The 15,842-nt window shown below is 34.2% G+C and overlaps 2 protein-coding genes across 2 annotated transcripts; both read right to left on the bottom strand.

Annotated features, from left to right (window-relative positions):
- Positions 1-3,093: 3,093 nt before the first annotated feature.
- Positions 3,094-5,304, bottom strand: LOC129807139 (cubilin). Its single transcript, XM_055856196.1, has one exon. It carries the CDS (start codon positions 5,103-5,105, stop codon positions 3,573-3,575), a length of 1,533 nt encoding a protein of 510 aa, XP_055712171.1. The 5' UTR covers positions 5,106-5,304; the 3' UTR covers positions 3,094-3,572.
- A 3,390-nt stretch (positions 5,305-8,694) lies between these two features.
- LOC129807138 (uricase) lies at positions 8,695-15,537 on the bottom strand. The gene is made up of 5 exons (XM_055856195.1): positions 15,239-15,537; positions 15,061-15,155; positions 14,514-14,792; positions 9,511-9,824; positions 8,695-9,057 (listed from the first exon to the last, which is right to left on the bottom strand). The coding sequence occupies exons 1-5, from the start codon at positions 15,337-15,339 to the stop codon at positions 8,887-8,889; spliced, it is 960 nt and encodes a 319-aa protein (XP_055712170.1). The 5' UTR covers positions 15,340-15,537; the 3' UTR covers positions 8,695-8,886.
- Positions 15,538-15,842: the final 305 nt, after the last annotated feature.

Below are 15,842 nucleotides of genomic sequence, written 5' to 3'. Positions count from 1 at the left end.
TTTTCATTTATAAAATCATAGAAGAAAATTCGCTGAGGCAACTTTCTACAACAATAACCACTTAGAATTCCGACAGATATTGCAATTCAAAAATATTTTTCTAACTAAGAAAATGTCGAGTTTTGTTCTAAAAAAGCAGCATTTCCGGGAAGTGTTAGGGTAAGTGTATTAAATTCCGGCCAGCTTGCAATTCCGGCCATATTTTTTGGTCTTCAAATTTTCATGAATTTTTAGTTTTTGCATTCTAGAGATTATACAATGCAAAAATAACAAAAAAAATATCACTTCGACGAGCAAGATGATCTGAAGAAAGCATTGAAAGAATTCCGGAAGGGCAAGGAACTATGAGAATGAATGTGGACGAAATAGGCCACCAATGCTATGTCTACATTTTTATTCATTTTAAAATGTATTAAGAATGATTTCGGGAACATGAAACAGACTTCGGTAAAATATTTTCAAGTGATTGCATTCTATTGAAAAAATCAAAATGAAGGAAAATCGGTGCTGCATAAGTTAACTAAAAAACAGGCAAAAATTCAAAAATCCACTTCTGACATTCTGTCTTTCCGATATGAAAGAAGGATTTTTCAGAATCAAAATGGTACTGACAATAAGAAGTGGCTTTTGGTCGAGTATCCTAAACCTTACACGTTTTTGATTTCACCTAGTGAAGGGCAATAATCTGCAAAACGGCAAAATATCTCCAAAAAGCAGACTTGTTACCAATAACTTTTGATTGATGTTGCATCGTTATTGCTCGAAAAGCGGCCATAAATCCATGGTATTGCACTTTTATGATTCAGGCCAACATCAAAACGCTGAATTCAGATATCCTACCGCCCCCTTCGTATTATCTAGACTTGGCCCTTTCGGATAATCTTGTTTCGGTTCCGGTTGATGGTACATGGTTTGACTAAACATCACTTTTCCAATTTCAAATAAGTCGAAAATTGGGTGTGTGGGTGGTTTTGATCAAAGAATGTCTCATGATAATTTCAGGTTATCTATTTGCTACCGAAGCAATAGCAAGCAAATAAGTGTATCTAGCGAGAACCGGTATTTTGAATAAATAATTTTTGCATTTTCTTCTGAAATTTTTCATGTCTTTTAACCCACACAGGGATAACACAGGATAACACAGGGATAATAGCCCTGTGTTATGGCCTCTACAAACTAGCTAAATTTATGTCCATATTGAAGTAAATTCCCGATGCTTGTGTTCTTCAATATGGACATAAATTTCTCTAGTGTGTAGAGGCCATTAATCAATGAACGCATCGCATGCAGCCCGAAGATGAGACTCCGGCATGTGAGCCCATTCAAGACGAAGGGCTACCTTCAGCGGATTAACACTCTGGTATTTTTTAGTCATTTAATTGACCAACAAAATGGCCATTTTTGAGAAGTCAAGAGAATTTGCATTTGGTGATCGTGGGGGCCAACGTTCGCTTGAAATCAATAACGAAACGTTGTTTTTTAGCCAATCTTTTTTGACGCGCGATTTTTGTAATGGTTCCGAGTTACGAAGCTTATTGGAATCTCCACTATTTTTAACTGATTTTTTTGTGTACTCACGGCTTCAGAGCATCTTCCAGGACAATTTTCTGACATAAAATGATATTCATTTTGACCCCAGGGTCCAAAAATTCCAAAGGAAAGCGATAAGGTAAAGTGCCCTCGAGTCGACCGGTTCCTCTACTCGACCGGTAGTCAATATTTGAATGTTTTAATGGTGAATTTCTATAAAATTGTCACTGATTCGTATTTATTTATGGAATAATTGACCTATTAATGTTAGATCATACGCCAAATATTAGTGCAAATATAAATAAATTGTATAAATAACTCTACCGGTCGAATTGAGGAACCGGTCGACTTGAGGGCACTTTACCTTAATTCGATATCGCGGAAGTCCATACCCTAAAAAATTATGGTCCCTAACTTCCGGTGGACGTTCAAATGTTGAAATTATAGTATGACCTACCCTTAGGTAGACAAAATCATTTTACTTGTATACGTATTACTCAATTGGATAATTTTGCCCATCAGAGAAGCTGATCTTCGGAAATTCACCTCTAACGGCTCAGTAAAGCAACTAATTCACCCAATCGAGCATTTTTTCTTGAACGTTGATAAAATCCTATGCTTTTTGGAATTTTTAAGGCTTCATATAAAGGTCATTTTAAGTTATTTGTCTCAAGATTATTTCGATATGTGCGTCTCAAGAACCATTTGTCTGCACGTATGACGCGGATTTCGTTCAAATCGCTTCTTCACCTTAAGGACGATGGTTGACAATGATGCAATTTTTTTCGACATTCACCATAGAGCTTTATAATGCTGGCGGTATTCGTGTATCAAGTTATATTTCAAAAATCAAAAGATTTAATTCCATTCAGGTTTTGAGGGAACCTAAAGACACCCATTTGAAACTTTCCGGTCAAATATAGAGCAATCGCCCCATCACGTTTGAGTTCCAATACGAATAAAAAAGTTAGAAAAAATTTCATAAATGCTTTTGTGAGCTCATAACCAATGAACTAACTTTATCGAAAATTCGAACATGCTGTCCCGAACGGTTTCAAAGTTATAGCGATCTAAATTGTTGCAGTTCAATTGACTCACCCTGTATTGACTGATCCATTTAAATGATTTATTAACCCTTTAAGGACGATTGGAACACCGGTGTCCCATAAAGAAAATAATTTTTCGTGACTACCTTAAGTTAATTTTTTTTTCTTATGTTTGTATGTAATTGTAAAGCAGAAGGTTGAAAGAATCTAGGATATTTTTTGCAAGTCTCCAGCTATTTGCTATATAATAAATATTTAAGCTTAAAAATGGCGAATTTTTAAATTCTCATATTGAACACTGATTTTAATTATTTTTCATACTAATTAACTACAATATTTAAACATAATATTTTTTATTACAGTGAAAAATTATCATTCAATGGTATTGTCAAAAAATTGATTTAAATTTTTGGGCTATTTTTGTTCCTAACGTTCATAGAAGCGGAAAATACACCGAATCAAACTCTCTTGGATTTTCCAAGGTTAGATGTAAGATATTTCACTGATTTTGTTTATCGGTTAAATTTTTATTGTTGATTTTCTGTCCGTAAAAAGTATCTCGTCGTTAAAGGGTTAATCAATACAGTACGACTCCGATAGAGTCAACTCTTCAAAATTTTGAGCATCGCGAAACTTTTAAACTACTTTTGTTAAGTAAGAACCTGAGACAATTTTTAACGAGTGTAATAGTAACTTCATCAATTAATAACTTAAAATATTGCAAATATATAAGAATCAAATGTGTTGACTCTATCGGAGTCGTACTGTATTTGTTTTTTTAAGACTGAAAGTCAATATTATTTACTGTTTTTTTTTGGTTTTGTATTCTGAAAACTATTCAAAATTCACATATATCAGGGTGATTTATAATAATCCAAAATTATTGTGCATTTTTTGAACAAACTATTGCTCTCCTATTTGAATTAAATGAACCCCAAGAGAGATGCGACGCTATTTCCTGCCCACATCTTTAAAAACTAATTAACCATTTCTTCATCAAAGTCTACATTGGGGTCGTGTGATCCAGAGTGGATTAACAGTGAGTTGAAACCACTGAAGCCATCCAAAGTAGCATCGGTTGATGGTATTGGGGAAGAAGAATTTCATAGAAGGCTCGTAATCCTCATTGTCGTTCTTTCCCTCATCACCACGACTTGGAAAACTTTCACTCCCATCACTGTGGAAATTGGTATAAGTTGTATTTCCAATAGGTCTAAAGTCTAGCTTTTCCCTGGGTTGAGTGTCATTTTTTCCTGTGGGAAGACTCCGGAGTAGTCGATAGGGACATTCTTCCTGAATTACCTCCATCACAAATCCCTGGACAATTGATGTTGGTACGGGGATTTGGGTGTGCCTGAACCGGATGGTTTTCCTATTTTCGAGACCCCACTGACTAAGATAGAGTACACCCGAGCGACAGCCACAGAATCTCCTGCCGTCAATCTCCACAAATGAGTTTACACAGAAATTCTGATCCACATCCGGTATCAGGAAATACCTGAAGATGATTCTCAAGCGACACGATGTCACGAGTCTCTCGACAACATAGACACAGTCCAAGTTGTTGATGTTCTTCTGCGGAAAATTGGGCGATGAAATGAGGAATCGAGGTCGATTGAGGGGACTGCGACAGCATGTTGGTGGAAATGGGACAAATGATGGATAGGGCTGGGGAAATGGCTGAGGTGGCGGAAATAGTTGAGGGAATTGCTGTGGGAGATGAGATGAATCACCCTGACGAAGTGCTGGGTCAGAGGTATTTCCCACTAAATGGCTAGTACCATCTGAAATGGATCCAACTGTGTTTGATGGGAAAGTCCAGGTATTCTTCTTCTCAGAATTGCAATTTCTCTGTGGTGCATCACCAAATCCACCATTGTGATGCTCCACCCTCTCTGGATCAATTTCCTGATTCCAATCAGTATTAACGAACAACTTAAAGGCAGGTGGATTTGTCACATTGTCCTGATATTGAATGGTGATGGCTCTCTCACCTTGGCCACTTCTCAAGGAATTCCATCCGACATGTGGTCCTGATATTGTGGCAAAATTACCTGTGCCATAGGTGTCATTGACACTCCCACTATGGCAGGCATCACGGGTGATTAAGAGACGAAAACCCATGTATTCTATCGTATTGTCAGTGATAAAATTCAATTTAATCACACCTCCTTGGGATCCGTAGGATGTAACACCGGCAACACGACCACAGAGATGAATATCTTCACCATCCCGTGATACCCTCAATTGATCCTTGTGACAGAGATGTGAGGCCTCCAGGTCAAATTCGTGGAATTGAACGTGAAAATTTGTTGGGCATGGCGACCACAGAACATATTCACAGTGAATATTGGGATGATATTGTTTGGGATAGCCTGGGGATTCAATTACAACTTTGTCCATCACATAAATCTGCCCACATTCACCCACATACATTGGGGAAAAATCGACACGATTGTGGTGCACTCTGTCCCAGCACTGGCACACACTTATCAGTAATCCCAGCACAAGAACGGATTTATTCCACATCTTTCACATCTACTCCCGCACCTCAAAGATCTCAACCTCAAGAGACACTTTGCTTATCTGAAGAAATCAATTCACCTGCAGTCGTCTTTTTATAGGCACTTATTGAGCTAAGAGGAAATACACTTTATCTTCTATTTGCAATACACTTTACACTTTCCCGTGAAAATTCCCACGAAGCCTAATTGTTGGATTTATTGCCTGCAAGATAATCCCACCTCTCTTTCGACTAAATTGAGATTAAGGGGCACTTGTGGTTGAACACAGATTATTTTTAAAATTTTAGAGAAAAAATCCCCATTGAGAAAGCAGAATTAAACTAAATATATTGCAGCGGTGTAAGTTCCACCTATAGGGTAAGTGTGCCAAATTCCGGCCAGCTTGCAATTCCGGCCACCTTTTTTGTTCCTCGAATTTCCATGAATTTTTAGTTTTTACATACTCTAGAGATTATATAATGCAAAAGAATAACAAAAAGTGTAGCTTCGACAAACGAGATGACGTGAAAAAGATATTGGAAGAATTCCCGAAGGGCAAGGAACTATGAGAATGAAGGTGGCCGAAATAGGGAACCAAAGCTATGCCTATATTTTTATTCATTTGAAAATGTATTAAGAATGATTATAAAGTAAATAAAGACGATAAACTTTCTACAAGGTTCTAAGCAACACTCCTTAAGTAGAAGGGATGAAAAAGTCAATTTCTATTAAAGATATTACATTTCAAACTTGAGACTTTGGCGCTTGCATGCAAATATGCCGAAATTTGGCACACTTACCCTAAATACGTTTAAATAACGTCCTTTTCAAGACAAATAGCCGAATAAAGTTAATATTACTGTACAATAGGAGTAAGTTAGTCATATGTATTAATACAGGTTATGGTTGAAGCGTGAAAAGCCTTCATTTTAAGAAATAAGTCTCATATCCAATAAGTATTTCAGTGATTAATATAATATATTGTTTATTAATTTAAAAAAATCTAAGTTATACTGAAATTCAGTTTTTTGGAATTGTGGTATAGAGAACATTTCATGCTGCCTTCGCTAGGTCATGTGATTATTTCTACTTAAATTAGTATATTACCGTAGATATGAATGATTTTGTCCTCGATGGGTGACTGACCCTCTATTGTTCGTAAGCTTTGCTTTAATTCTAGCACTTAAGGAGGGTTTTATCGATACAATCTACCTGTCTAGTCGGGGTCCCGGTCAAAATACCGAAAGCTAAAATCCCGAAAGCCAGAATCTCAAATTCATAAAAGTGTTATACAGTAGAGCCTCGCTATAGGTCATATTTAGTTTCAGATTTGACACTTGGGTCGCACTAGTCCATGTCATTTTTTAAAATTATAAACGACTTTAAGTATTGAAATTGCTCGACGGTCTCCACTTTCTTTGCGATTGTGGCACTTGTCCTCGCTCTCTTAATTATGGATCACAATTATCACAACTACTCAATTAAATTTTCCAAAAATATTAAAATAATTATGACAACATTGCATGTCGCGTACTAAAAAACATAACCAAACTTAAAATCAGTGTTTTGAAATCAATGGTCGATAAATTGTGGACTATAGAGCGATGGTCTATAGCGAGGTTCTACTGTAGCTACTCCCACGATTGCACCCACGCTTGCTGGAGGCAAAGGGAAATCTTCTGTGTCTTGGGAAATTATTCTAAACAATATCCTCAACATATTTTCATCCCTATCACGATTTTGAACATGCAAGATTTTGGTTTTCGGGATTTTGGCTTTCGGGATTTTCACCTTTTCGGAATTTTGGTCTTTTCGGGATTTTGGCGTTCGGGATTTTGGCTGCCATCGGCCTAGTCGGTGAAGATCGTTTTTAAACATTCTCGCTCTTAAACGGCCAAGGCTTGTGTGTATCTTTTACCTAATAACAGTGTTATTGAACGGTATTAACTAATTTTATTTAGTGTTTGATTCTACAATAGTGTCTTGGATAAAGAGTAAAACATCGTTGATGTTCGAAAAATTTAAACTTAAGGTGGCAAACATTTATGAAATATCACACTAAGAAGCTGTTAAAAGCATTGTTCAGCGATTATGAGGCGAATTATAATGAAATGAGTTTTGTTGTTTTGATTTCCTCTACAACAAAGCAAAAACAGATGCATTTTAACACTCAAGATACTTCGAAATTCGAATAGGAATTACTTCGAAACAGATCTTCGAATTTTTTAAACTCCAAGTGTGATTGAAGCAATTACCAAGTTCAAGTTTTTAGAAATTTATGATAACGCAGGAAGCAAACAGGTCTGCGACTCAAAGTCAGTATATAGGGTAAAAGCTCATAATTTTAGACAGTTTCTAAATTTGGACACTTTCAGGATAAAATTGGACACTATAAATAAATTGATTAAAATTATGGATTTTTATTCCAATATTTGATGAATAATAAATTCTATTTTAATATTTGTTCTTTTTGGAAAATTTTAACACTAAAAACGTTAAATTTTGAATATGATTTGAGTTAAAATTGCTTTGTTGGAAATTCAGTGTGAGGATTTGCTTACGAGAAATATGACAGAACTTCGTATTAACTTCAGTCTTATTTGGCTGTGGTGAAGTACTAACCATTTTTCGTCGCTGTTTTTGAGTGATATTATTAAATATTAAAGGGCACTCAATGGGTCAAGTGGTAGAGCACTCGCTCTATGATACAAGTGTCCCGGGTTCGAATCCCCTTTAGGCCACCAGGAATTTTTCTGGCGATAAAGGTGTTCGGATTGCATCCAGTGAGCTTCACTGTAGTTGATTCCACGGGCATGGGACTGACAACCTCATCCCGTTCAAGAAAAAAAATAATAATGCATGTCTGGAAATCCCATTGTGGGAAGGCCTTCATGGAATGTTGTGCCAGCATTATTATTATTATTAAATATTCATTGAATATTGTGTTGATTCACGTTAGTGGTTTTGCCTTGTGAATTACGTTTTTCGTGTGAAAAATGGGAAATTTTCCAAGGGATTCAGCAGTGAGGTGACACTGCTTATTTTGAACAGATATTTTTCTCTCGAAATTTCGTGAAGTTTCAGCTTTTGCGATGACTAGATAGTATAAATGCCTGGTGAAACAAAAGAGCATCTTTTCTACGAACGAGATGTAGTGAGAAAAACTGTGAACCTAAATATTCTCGAGGATCAGCATGAGTCTATTTGGACCTTAAGCCGTTTGAAGAATATGAAATTTGTCGCAGCAATGAATTATCCCGAGCTTAGAGAATTATCAACAAAATATCTAGGAAAATGAACAATTACGAATGAAAATAGTCATATGAAATATTGTGAAATTCACCAGGGAAATATTCCAATTCGAATTATTCACATAATTTCGAGAATAAGTAGCAAGTTACTTCCACCACATCGATTCATTTGAGAAAGAATTTACTCCATTTTTTCTGTTAACAAATTTATTGAGCATACATTACAAAAGTCATTGCACAATTCTGTAAAAGAAATATTTAGAAAAAAAATTCCATTCACCAATACTTTTCTTCTTCAATCATATATTGTAATCTCATGCGTCAGAGATAAGGAAACCCTTTCAGACGTATAAATAGCATCACGTTAATTGTTTGGAAATTTTCATTTTAGCAGTGTTACTAAAAATAAATCATTTGCACAAATATTTGCATTTCTGCACAATCAGTTCATCGCAGAAACTCCGCTTTAATCTTTACAAACTAAATCTAAGAAAAGGGGAGGATTTTAACAAAAAAAAAGGCTTTAAGACAATTAATTGGATGAAAGTTTTTAATCTAGAGCTTGCTCTTAATATCACGCCTGTCCAATTGTGCATAGATAATCCCAGAGGGTTTATCTACTGGCAGAAAAACTTCCTCATTCTCGCCTTGGACGACTTTAGGGAATTTACTCAAATCCACAGTGAAGTAGTGTTTATTTGGCATCTCCATATCAATTGACGAAATCTGTGAAATAATATTATATTTTCACTCTCAACAACTGCTACTTCAAGATTATTGTGAAAATTGATAAGGACAGCACGTGTTGCGAAATTGACAGAATTGCATATAAATATTTTCATACAAAAATACATAAAACCAAAGGATTAGTGAAATTATGGGTTGGAAAATATGGCAATGGAAAAAGGATGGACAAGGAAACAAAGAAAAATCTTGGCGCCACAATTTTAGAGTTATTTTTTTTGGTGGGAAATGACGCTATAAATTTAGTATCATAAATTCAGGGGATTTATTCAGCATACTGGAACCACATTTTCCCATGAAAATCCAATGATTTCTCTTTGATTTTTTTTATACCAAAGGCGTGGATAAGTCATTTTCCACCAAAATACTAAAATTTTCCCAAGTGGGTTGAAGAGATAATAAAATTATTTAAGTGGAATAAGACAAGAGAATTACCTCAGGTATCACATCGAGAACTTCCTTCTCTGTAACGTAAAGTGTATTTTGTACACTTGGTGACATAATTCCCTTGTCAGCATCACCGGCAAAATTCTTAAGGATTATCTCCATGACTCTATTGTGAATTTTGTCAAAGTCTAAATTTTTCCATGACGAATACTGCCATGATGAACGAACAATTGTACTAAATATCCGATCTTTCATATCTGGAAGTGATCGATATTCATCATCGATGAAATTCACAAAGGATGATTGAGTTGTCTTTAGCACACGAAGGTCTTTAATACCACTTATAACTGTTGGGGCAGGATCTGAAAATTTTAAGGATATTGTTAAGATATTTAAGAACTAAGGACAGCTTGATATATATATCCACAAGTTTCTTCAGACAAGATATAAGATAAGTAAGAAGATGAGTAAATTTACAGAGAGCCCGAACAAAAGATGATTTCAGATATTTATTCGCACCCGGTTTTATTATTTTATAATTTAATCAATTCGTAACCCATAGTAAAATTTATTCAAAAATATAGCAGAGAAAGAGCTCACCAGAATAAAGACATGAAAATTCCTTCTTGAACATACTCTAATTTTGAATGACCTTTCAATAGACTTAAACTTTCCGAACGCAGTGTTTCACAGAATTCCCTTATAATTGACATACATGTAGGCTAAGTTAAACAGAAAGAACCTATTTCATTATTAAAAATATTTTAATTTTCATTTGCAAATACAAAAATAACGAGAAAATTGTGTAAATATGTTCGATTAGATAAAAAATCCGTGCTTAAGACTTCCAAGGAATTTTTAAACAATTATTAGGACTTGCTTGTTGATTTTACTGCTCAAAATCAAAGAAAGAGAAGTTCCAATCGGTTGTTTTTCAGCCTATGACAAGTTTGGAGCTTAATCAGTAAGGTATATTAATTTCTAGTCTTTGGTGACCCCTCATAAAAAAACATTATCTTCAGATTTTTTTTCCTTTTAATCTGACATTTTCTCCCGTTTTTGGATACGTTGTGGAGGTAGTTAAACCGGTATTGTCATTCATAAGCATCCATTAAAGTTCAACCACCCTGCCATATTAATTAAATAAAATAGAAAATATAATGATTTAAAATTAGAACAGAACCGAAATTTAAAGCATAAAATTATATTTCTGAGTGAATTCTTTTCTTTATTAAATGGGGAAGGAAAAGCATATAAGAAATGAAAACATTCCTGCTGCATAGGGGAAGTGTGCCAAATTTCGGCAAGCTTCTAATTTCGGCCACTTTGAGTTTAATTTCGGCCATGCAAATAATTAATTAAAATTATGAATATAATCTTCGAGTAGTCAATGAATTCATTTTGCTTTTAAATATTTATTCAATTTAGGATGTATTAACACAAAGACCGTTAAATTTTAGGTATAATTTGAATTTAAATTACGTTGCAAAAGCTCAGCATGGAAAGAGTCTTACAAAAAATGTGACATATCGACTGTGTTTCTAACAGTCTTCTGATTTGTGGTGAAGTGCAAAAAGTTTTTCTTCGGTTTTTTTTTCATGGAAATTGATCAGTTTTCATTAAAGATTGTTTCTGTTTATGTTAATAATGAATCAATCTTTAAATTTTGGGGTAAAATTTCCCAGCTGGATCCTGTATTTCGCGTAAAAAAGTATATACTTTGTGAGCGTCTCTCCGGTGAGATCGGGTTGCCTATTCCGGCAACATCTTTTGCTTTCCTAAATTTCTTATTCATTTTACGTTTTTTTTCAATTTCTGAGTTCTACAATGTCCACAGAAAAAACCATCGCTTCTATGAAAATGATGATGTGGAAAAGGCCTTGGAAGAGTTCACGAAGGGCAAATTGCTACGGGAATCTGCGCGTAAATTTGAGATGCTACTCTTCAGGTGTTTAGGACAAATTACACGGAAGACCTCAGGGTTTGTGTGTCATATAAACGTATTAAATTAAATATTAAATTCGTTCCGTTTGACGTTTTGAAATTTTCTATCCGTTGCGTTACAAAAGGTGGCCAGAAAAAAGGTGGCCGGAATTTCACTCAAAGTGGCTGGAATACTACCCAAAGCAATGCCCATATTTTTATTAATTTTTCAATATTTTAGGAAGTGATTTAAAGAAAACAAAGATGATAAACTAGTTTTCAAGTCTCCACACAACCCTCCCGAAAAGGAAGTAACAAAAAATATCAATATGAATTAAAATTATTGCATTTCAAACTTAGGACTTCGGTGCTTATATGCAACTATGCCGAAATTTGGCACACTTACCCTAAATAGATTTCCGAATACTTTTATGCAATTTAATATATTTAAAGACTAACGAGAAAAATTATATTTCTAAGCACTAAAACAATGACAATCACAATTAAGTCACTTGGAAATAAATCTTTTTATCGCATAGCATGGTGTCTGTTTTTCATTTGCTATGTTCATGAATTTGATACTATTGAATATATTAATAAATTATTATTTTGCTCATAAAAGAAACATTATATATTAAATATTGCATATTTTAAAGTTTTAATATTTTTGGTGGCCTAATAACAAAAATATTGAATTTTGCAAAGATAAAAATTCTTCAGAATTTGTATTTAAGGAACGTAACGAATTAAAAAAGCCAGTGATAAGCCTAGATCAGCTTATAAAGGTGCGATTCCTTCATTCCAAATTTAGATTGTGGCAAATTCGAACGATATTTTTATACGTATAACGCAAATTTCGTTTAATAATAATTCTTAAACGGTATAACTTACATTGTAACAGAAACGCATTACAGTGTCTGAGAAACTTTAATGTAGATTTTCTCGGAAACTATGAGATAGAAGCCTCAAATTTCACATTCCTTTAAATAAACCTTTCTTTATGCTTGAGATGTGCAAAATTTCACTTGAAAATGAGGAAAATTGGATGAGAAATGTATATAAGTCTCGATTGAGTTAAACAAATGTGCCGTAATTGAGCAATTTTTAATTGATTTGAATGGATCGTATTTGTATCATGGAATGACAAGTTCCTGGACCACGATGTAATCCCCCTATTCCCACTCTCCTAATATTATTTATCAATAGAAAAATTGTATTTTTAGCTAAAGCGATCTTCGGACTGAAGGTTTAGTGCAGTACCAGAAGATTTGAATTTTCTAAACAACAAGCAATTGCAATGATTTTTCAGGATAATGGAAAGCACGCTACCTTCGGACTACTCATGCATAGAACAATTAATTTTATCAATATGTTTTAAATGAATTTGACTTATTATAATATTATATTTTAGTAGCTAGTCCAATGCTTCAAATTTTCTGAAAAGAGCCATGGGTCACATCCATTAAAAACATAGAAAAAATTAAGTTATCGGAAGCTTGAATCGTCCTAAAGTACAGTGCTTTCCCATATATTCTGTCAGTTGCTCTAAATTTAGATAGAATACTAAGCAAAAATTTTATCAAAATGATATATAGTAGGACAAATTTCAACAGTTAAGCCATATGCATAAGCCTTATACGTAATATATACTTAAGGCTTAACTACTTAGTCTTGTATATTTATAGCAATTCACTTAATATATTTTACAAATCACTGAAATTGCCTGTTGTTTAGAAAATCTTTACCTTCCTTCGGACAGTGAACTTAGCTTCTAGTCTGAATACTGTTTTTGGTCAGACTCCTACATAAAGATTAAATAGTAAATTTTCACATGATATTTGTTTAAATTCTGAAATATAAATCACTGAGAGAGTGGGGTAGTTTCACGCAGCTAAAATTTTGTCCAGATTAATTTGACTAAGAACATGAACTTCGAACTACATCTTTAGGCCTAAATTGTTTCTATGTGGTGTTAGCTGTCTCAAAATATGCAAGATAATTCTTAAATATTAAATTATTATCTCAAAAATGCCAATTTACAAATATCATTAATGCGTGGAATATCCCCACCTTTCTGTCTATCAAACTTAAAGCATCTGTTCGTTATTTTTACTACTCGAACTCCACGGAGAGAGCAGTATATATAATCCCTCGATTTTTTCACCAACCCCCCCCCCCCCCCCCCCCCCAAATTTCCACCTTCCACCCCCCGGAGACCAATTTTATCAACAAATCTTTACGTTTCAGACGATTTCTGAGAAATGTCGTCACGCTGTTTGTCCGTCTGTCCGTTAGACTGGAGCCAGCTCTAGAGGCCAAACGGTAAGAGATAGCGACTTGGGACCTTCGGAGGACCCCCCAACAAATCGATCCAAGGATCGTTAATATGCCCATAATGATAACATAATAACATAAATTAATAATTGCAATCTTAAAGATAAGATTTATACCAAAATTTATAATCATCGTTGCAGAAAACGCCAGATGCCGACGAAAAAAGAAATCACAATAAAAATGTTTGTATTTTAAAAAGATCGTGTCTCCGACTCGGAATAATTTTTGCTTTGGAATTCTAGTATATTCACATAACTACTAATACAATTTAATTTTTTTAATTTTTTTCTTTTGTCTGAAAAAGGTATTATTTTTTCATTTCCTTTTTATAAACTATATATAGAGTGCCTCGTCATATGATGATGAATTGTATTATCTGTATATATTCCAATTAGATGGTTCTGGTTGAATTTCACAAAATTATTGTCATAGAAGAGAGATAATAATGAAATTTCGTTAAATTCGCAAAAAAAATCTTTATCAAATGATGCAATGCGTCATAAAAATATCTGTGAAACGTTTTTTGGTCATTGTCAAAATTTTGCGAACTTTTTGTTCAATATCAATTTGTATTTAAATACAGAGAATCGTCAATCAGAACAAGTGACACTGAAATCATCCAGTCTCCTCTGGAGTGGCGATAGGTCTTTGGTTTTTCTTTCTAAACAAAATCTTTCATAAGCTTGAAATTAATGAATAAACCGACGAAAGATAAATCATAAACAATAACTAATTACACGTATAAGATTACATATTGTTCTATAATGTGCCTTAAGCACATTGAGATTGCTTACCTGTTCTTGCGTGAGTTACTGTACAATATCGCGTGGCTGTTGGGGCAAAGATAAAGGCATGATTGTGGAGTTGCTTAAATGGTCCATCCCCACTGCCAATGCGTTTCCAGGGATATTCCACAACTTGAACGGACACTTCCTTCACATGACTGTATTTGCTGAGGAAATGAGCACAGAGCAGAAGTGCAAAATCTTCTGGGGATTTAACTCCATACTTTTTGGCCAAAAGATAAATGGTATTCTTTTGGGAATCTGTCGCCACAATATCAGAATTATCTCCTAGAAAATAAATTGTTCCAAGTTGATTGAATATATTTTTTTTGGCCTAAAATCCATCTTTACTAGAGAAAAATATATTATGATTGATCTTTTAGCAAAGCTGCCAGATAAAGTCAAGTAAAAAAAACATCATGGCAGTAATATTAGCATATTTTTCATCATAAAATTAACCATCTCAGGGGATGGTTTAAAGGTCTACATACAAGAGGGTAAGTTTGTCCCTTCTATTTACTCACAAACAGCTTGGAGGAAAGTATGTGACACTTACCGTATAAATAGTCCTTTTTATCGTACAACTTGAGATGAGAACCTACTTCAAGTTCTTTTATGGCGTGTACAGGACCATTTCGTACCACGTGCAACCTTAAATAACAATTTAACTTTAATAAAAAAGGGACACAAACAAGGAGGTAAAATGTAATGAAATTTTATCTTGAAATATTTACAATTTCACATTATCCTTTCCATAGCCATAATCACTAATGATATATTCACCAATTTCATTTGTATTCAAGTTAGAATCATTTCTTAGCTTTTTGGACATCATTTTGCTAGATCTTTGTTCACTTTTCTAAATACTTATAAAAAAAATAATAAATTAATAACTATTCTTCGTCTTTTTCACTGTTTGACTGCTCAACAACTTCTGACTGACTGATGTTTAGGACGATGATACTTATAATGCATCTCCGAAATGATAATTCTCCTAGTGATAACATAATGTTGTCTTAGGAGTATCTGTCTCATTTTTTTTCTCATCTCCCATCTCTCATATAAACGAATTCTTATCAAACTTGTCACGCTGAACATGGGCATCTCTCTCTGGGGGAAAAACAAGTTAAACCTAGAAACAGACGAGATCATTTAAATGATGACGCACAATTACAAAATAATGCCTTATCTCCTCCGTCAACTTTCTAGCATTTACAATTCCTCCACTTGCCTAATGCATATTTCACAAGAAAGCCAAATTCGCATGAATTGTTTTGATCATACAAACTATTTTATAGTAAATTTTCAGGTGAAATTCTCACAACAACTGTCTCCCAC

The sequence above is a fragment of the Phlebotomus papatasi genome, chromosome 3 (assembly GCF_024763615.1).
Source record: "Phlebotomus papatasi isolate M1 chromosome 3, Ppap_2.1, whole genome shotgun sequence".
NCBI classification, from domain to species: Eukaryota; Metazoa; Arthropoda; class Insecta; order Diptera; family Psychodidae; genus Phlebotomus; species Phlebotomus papatasi.
This window is presented reverse-complemented; position numbering and strand designations above follow the sequence as displayed.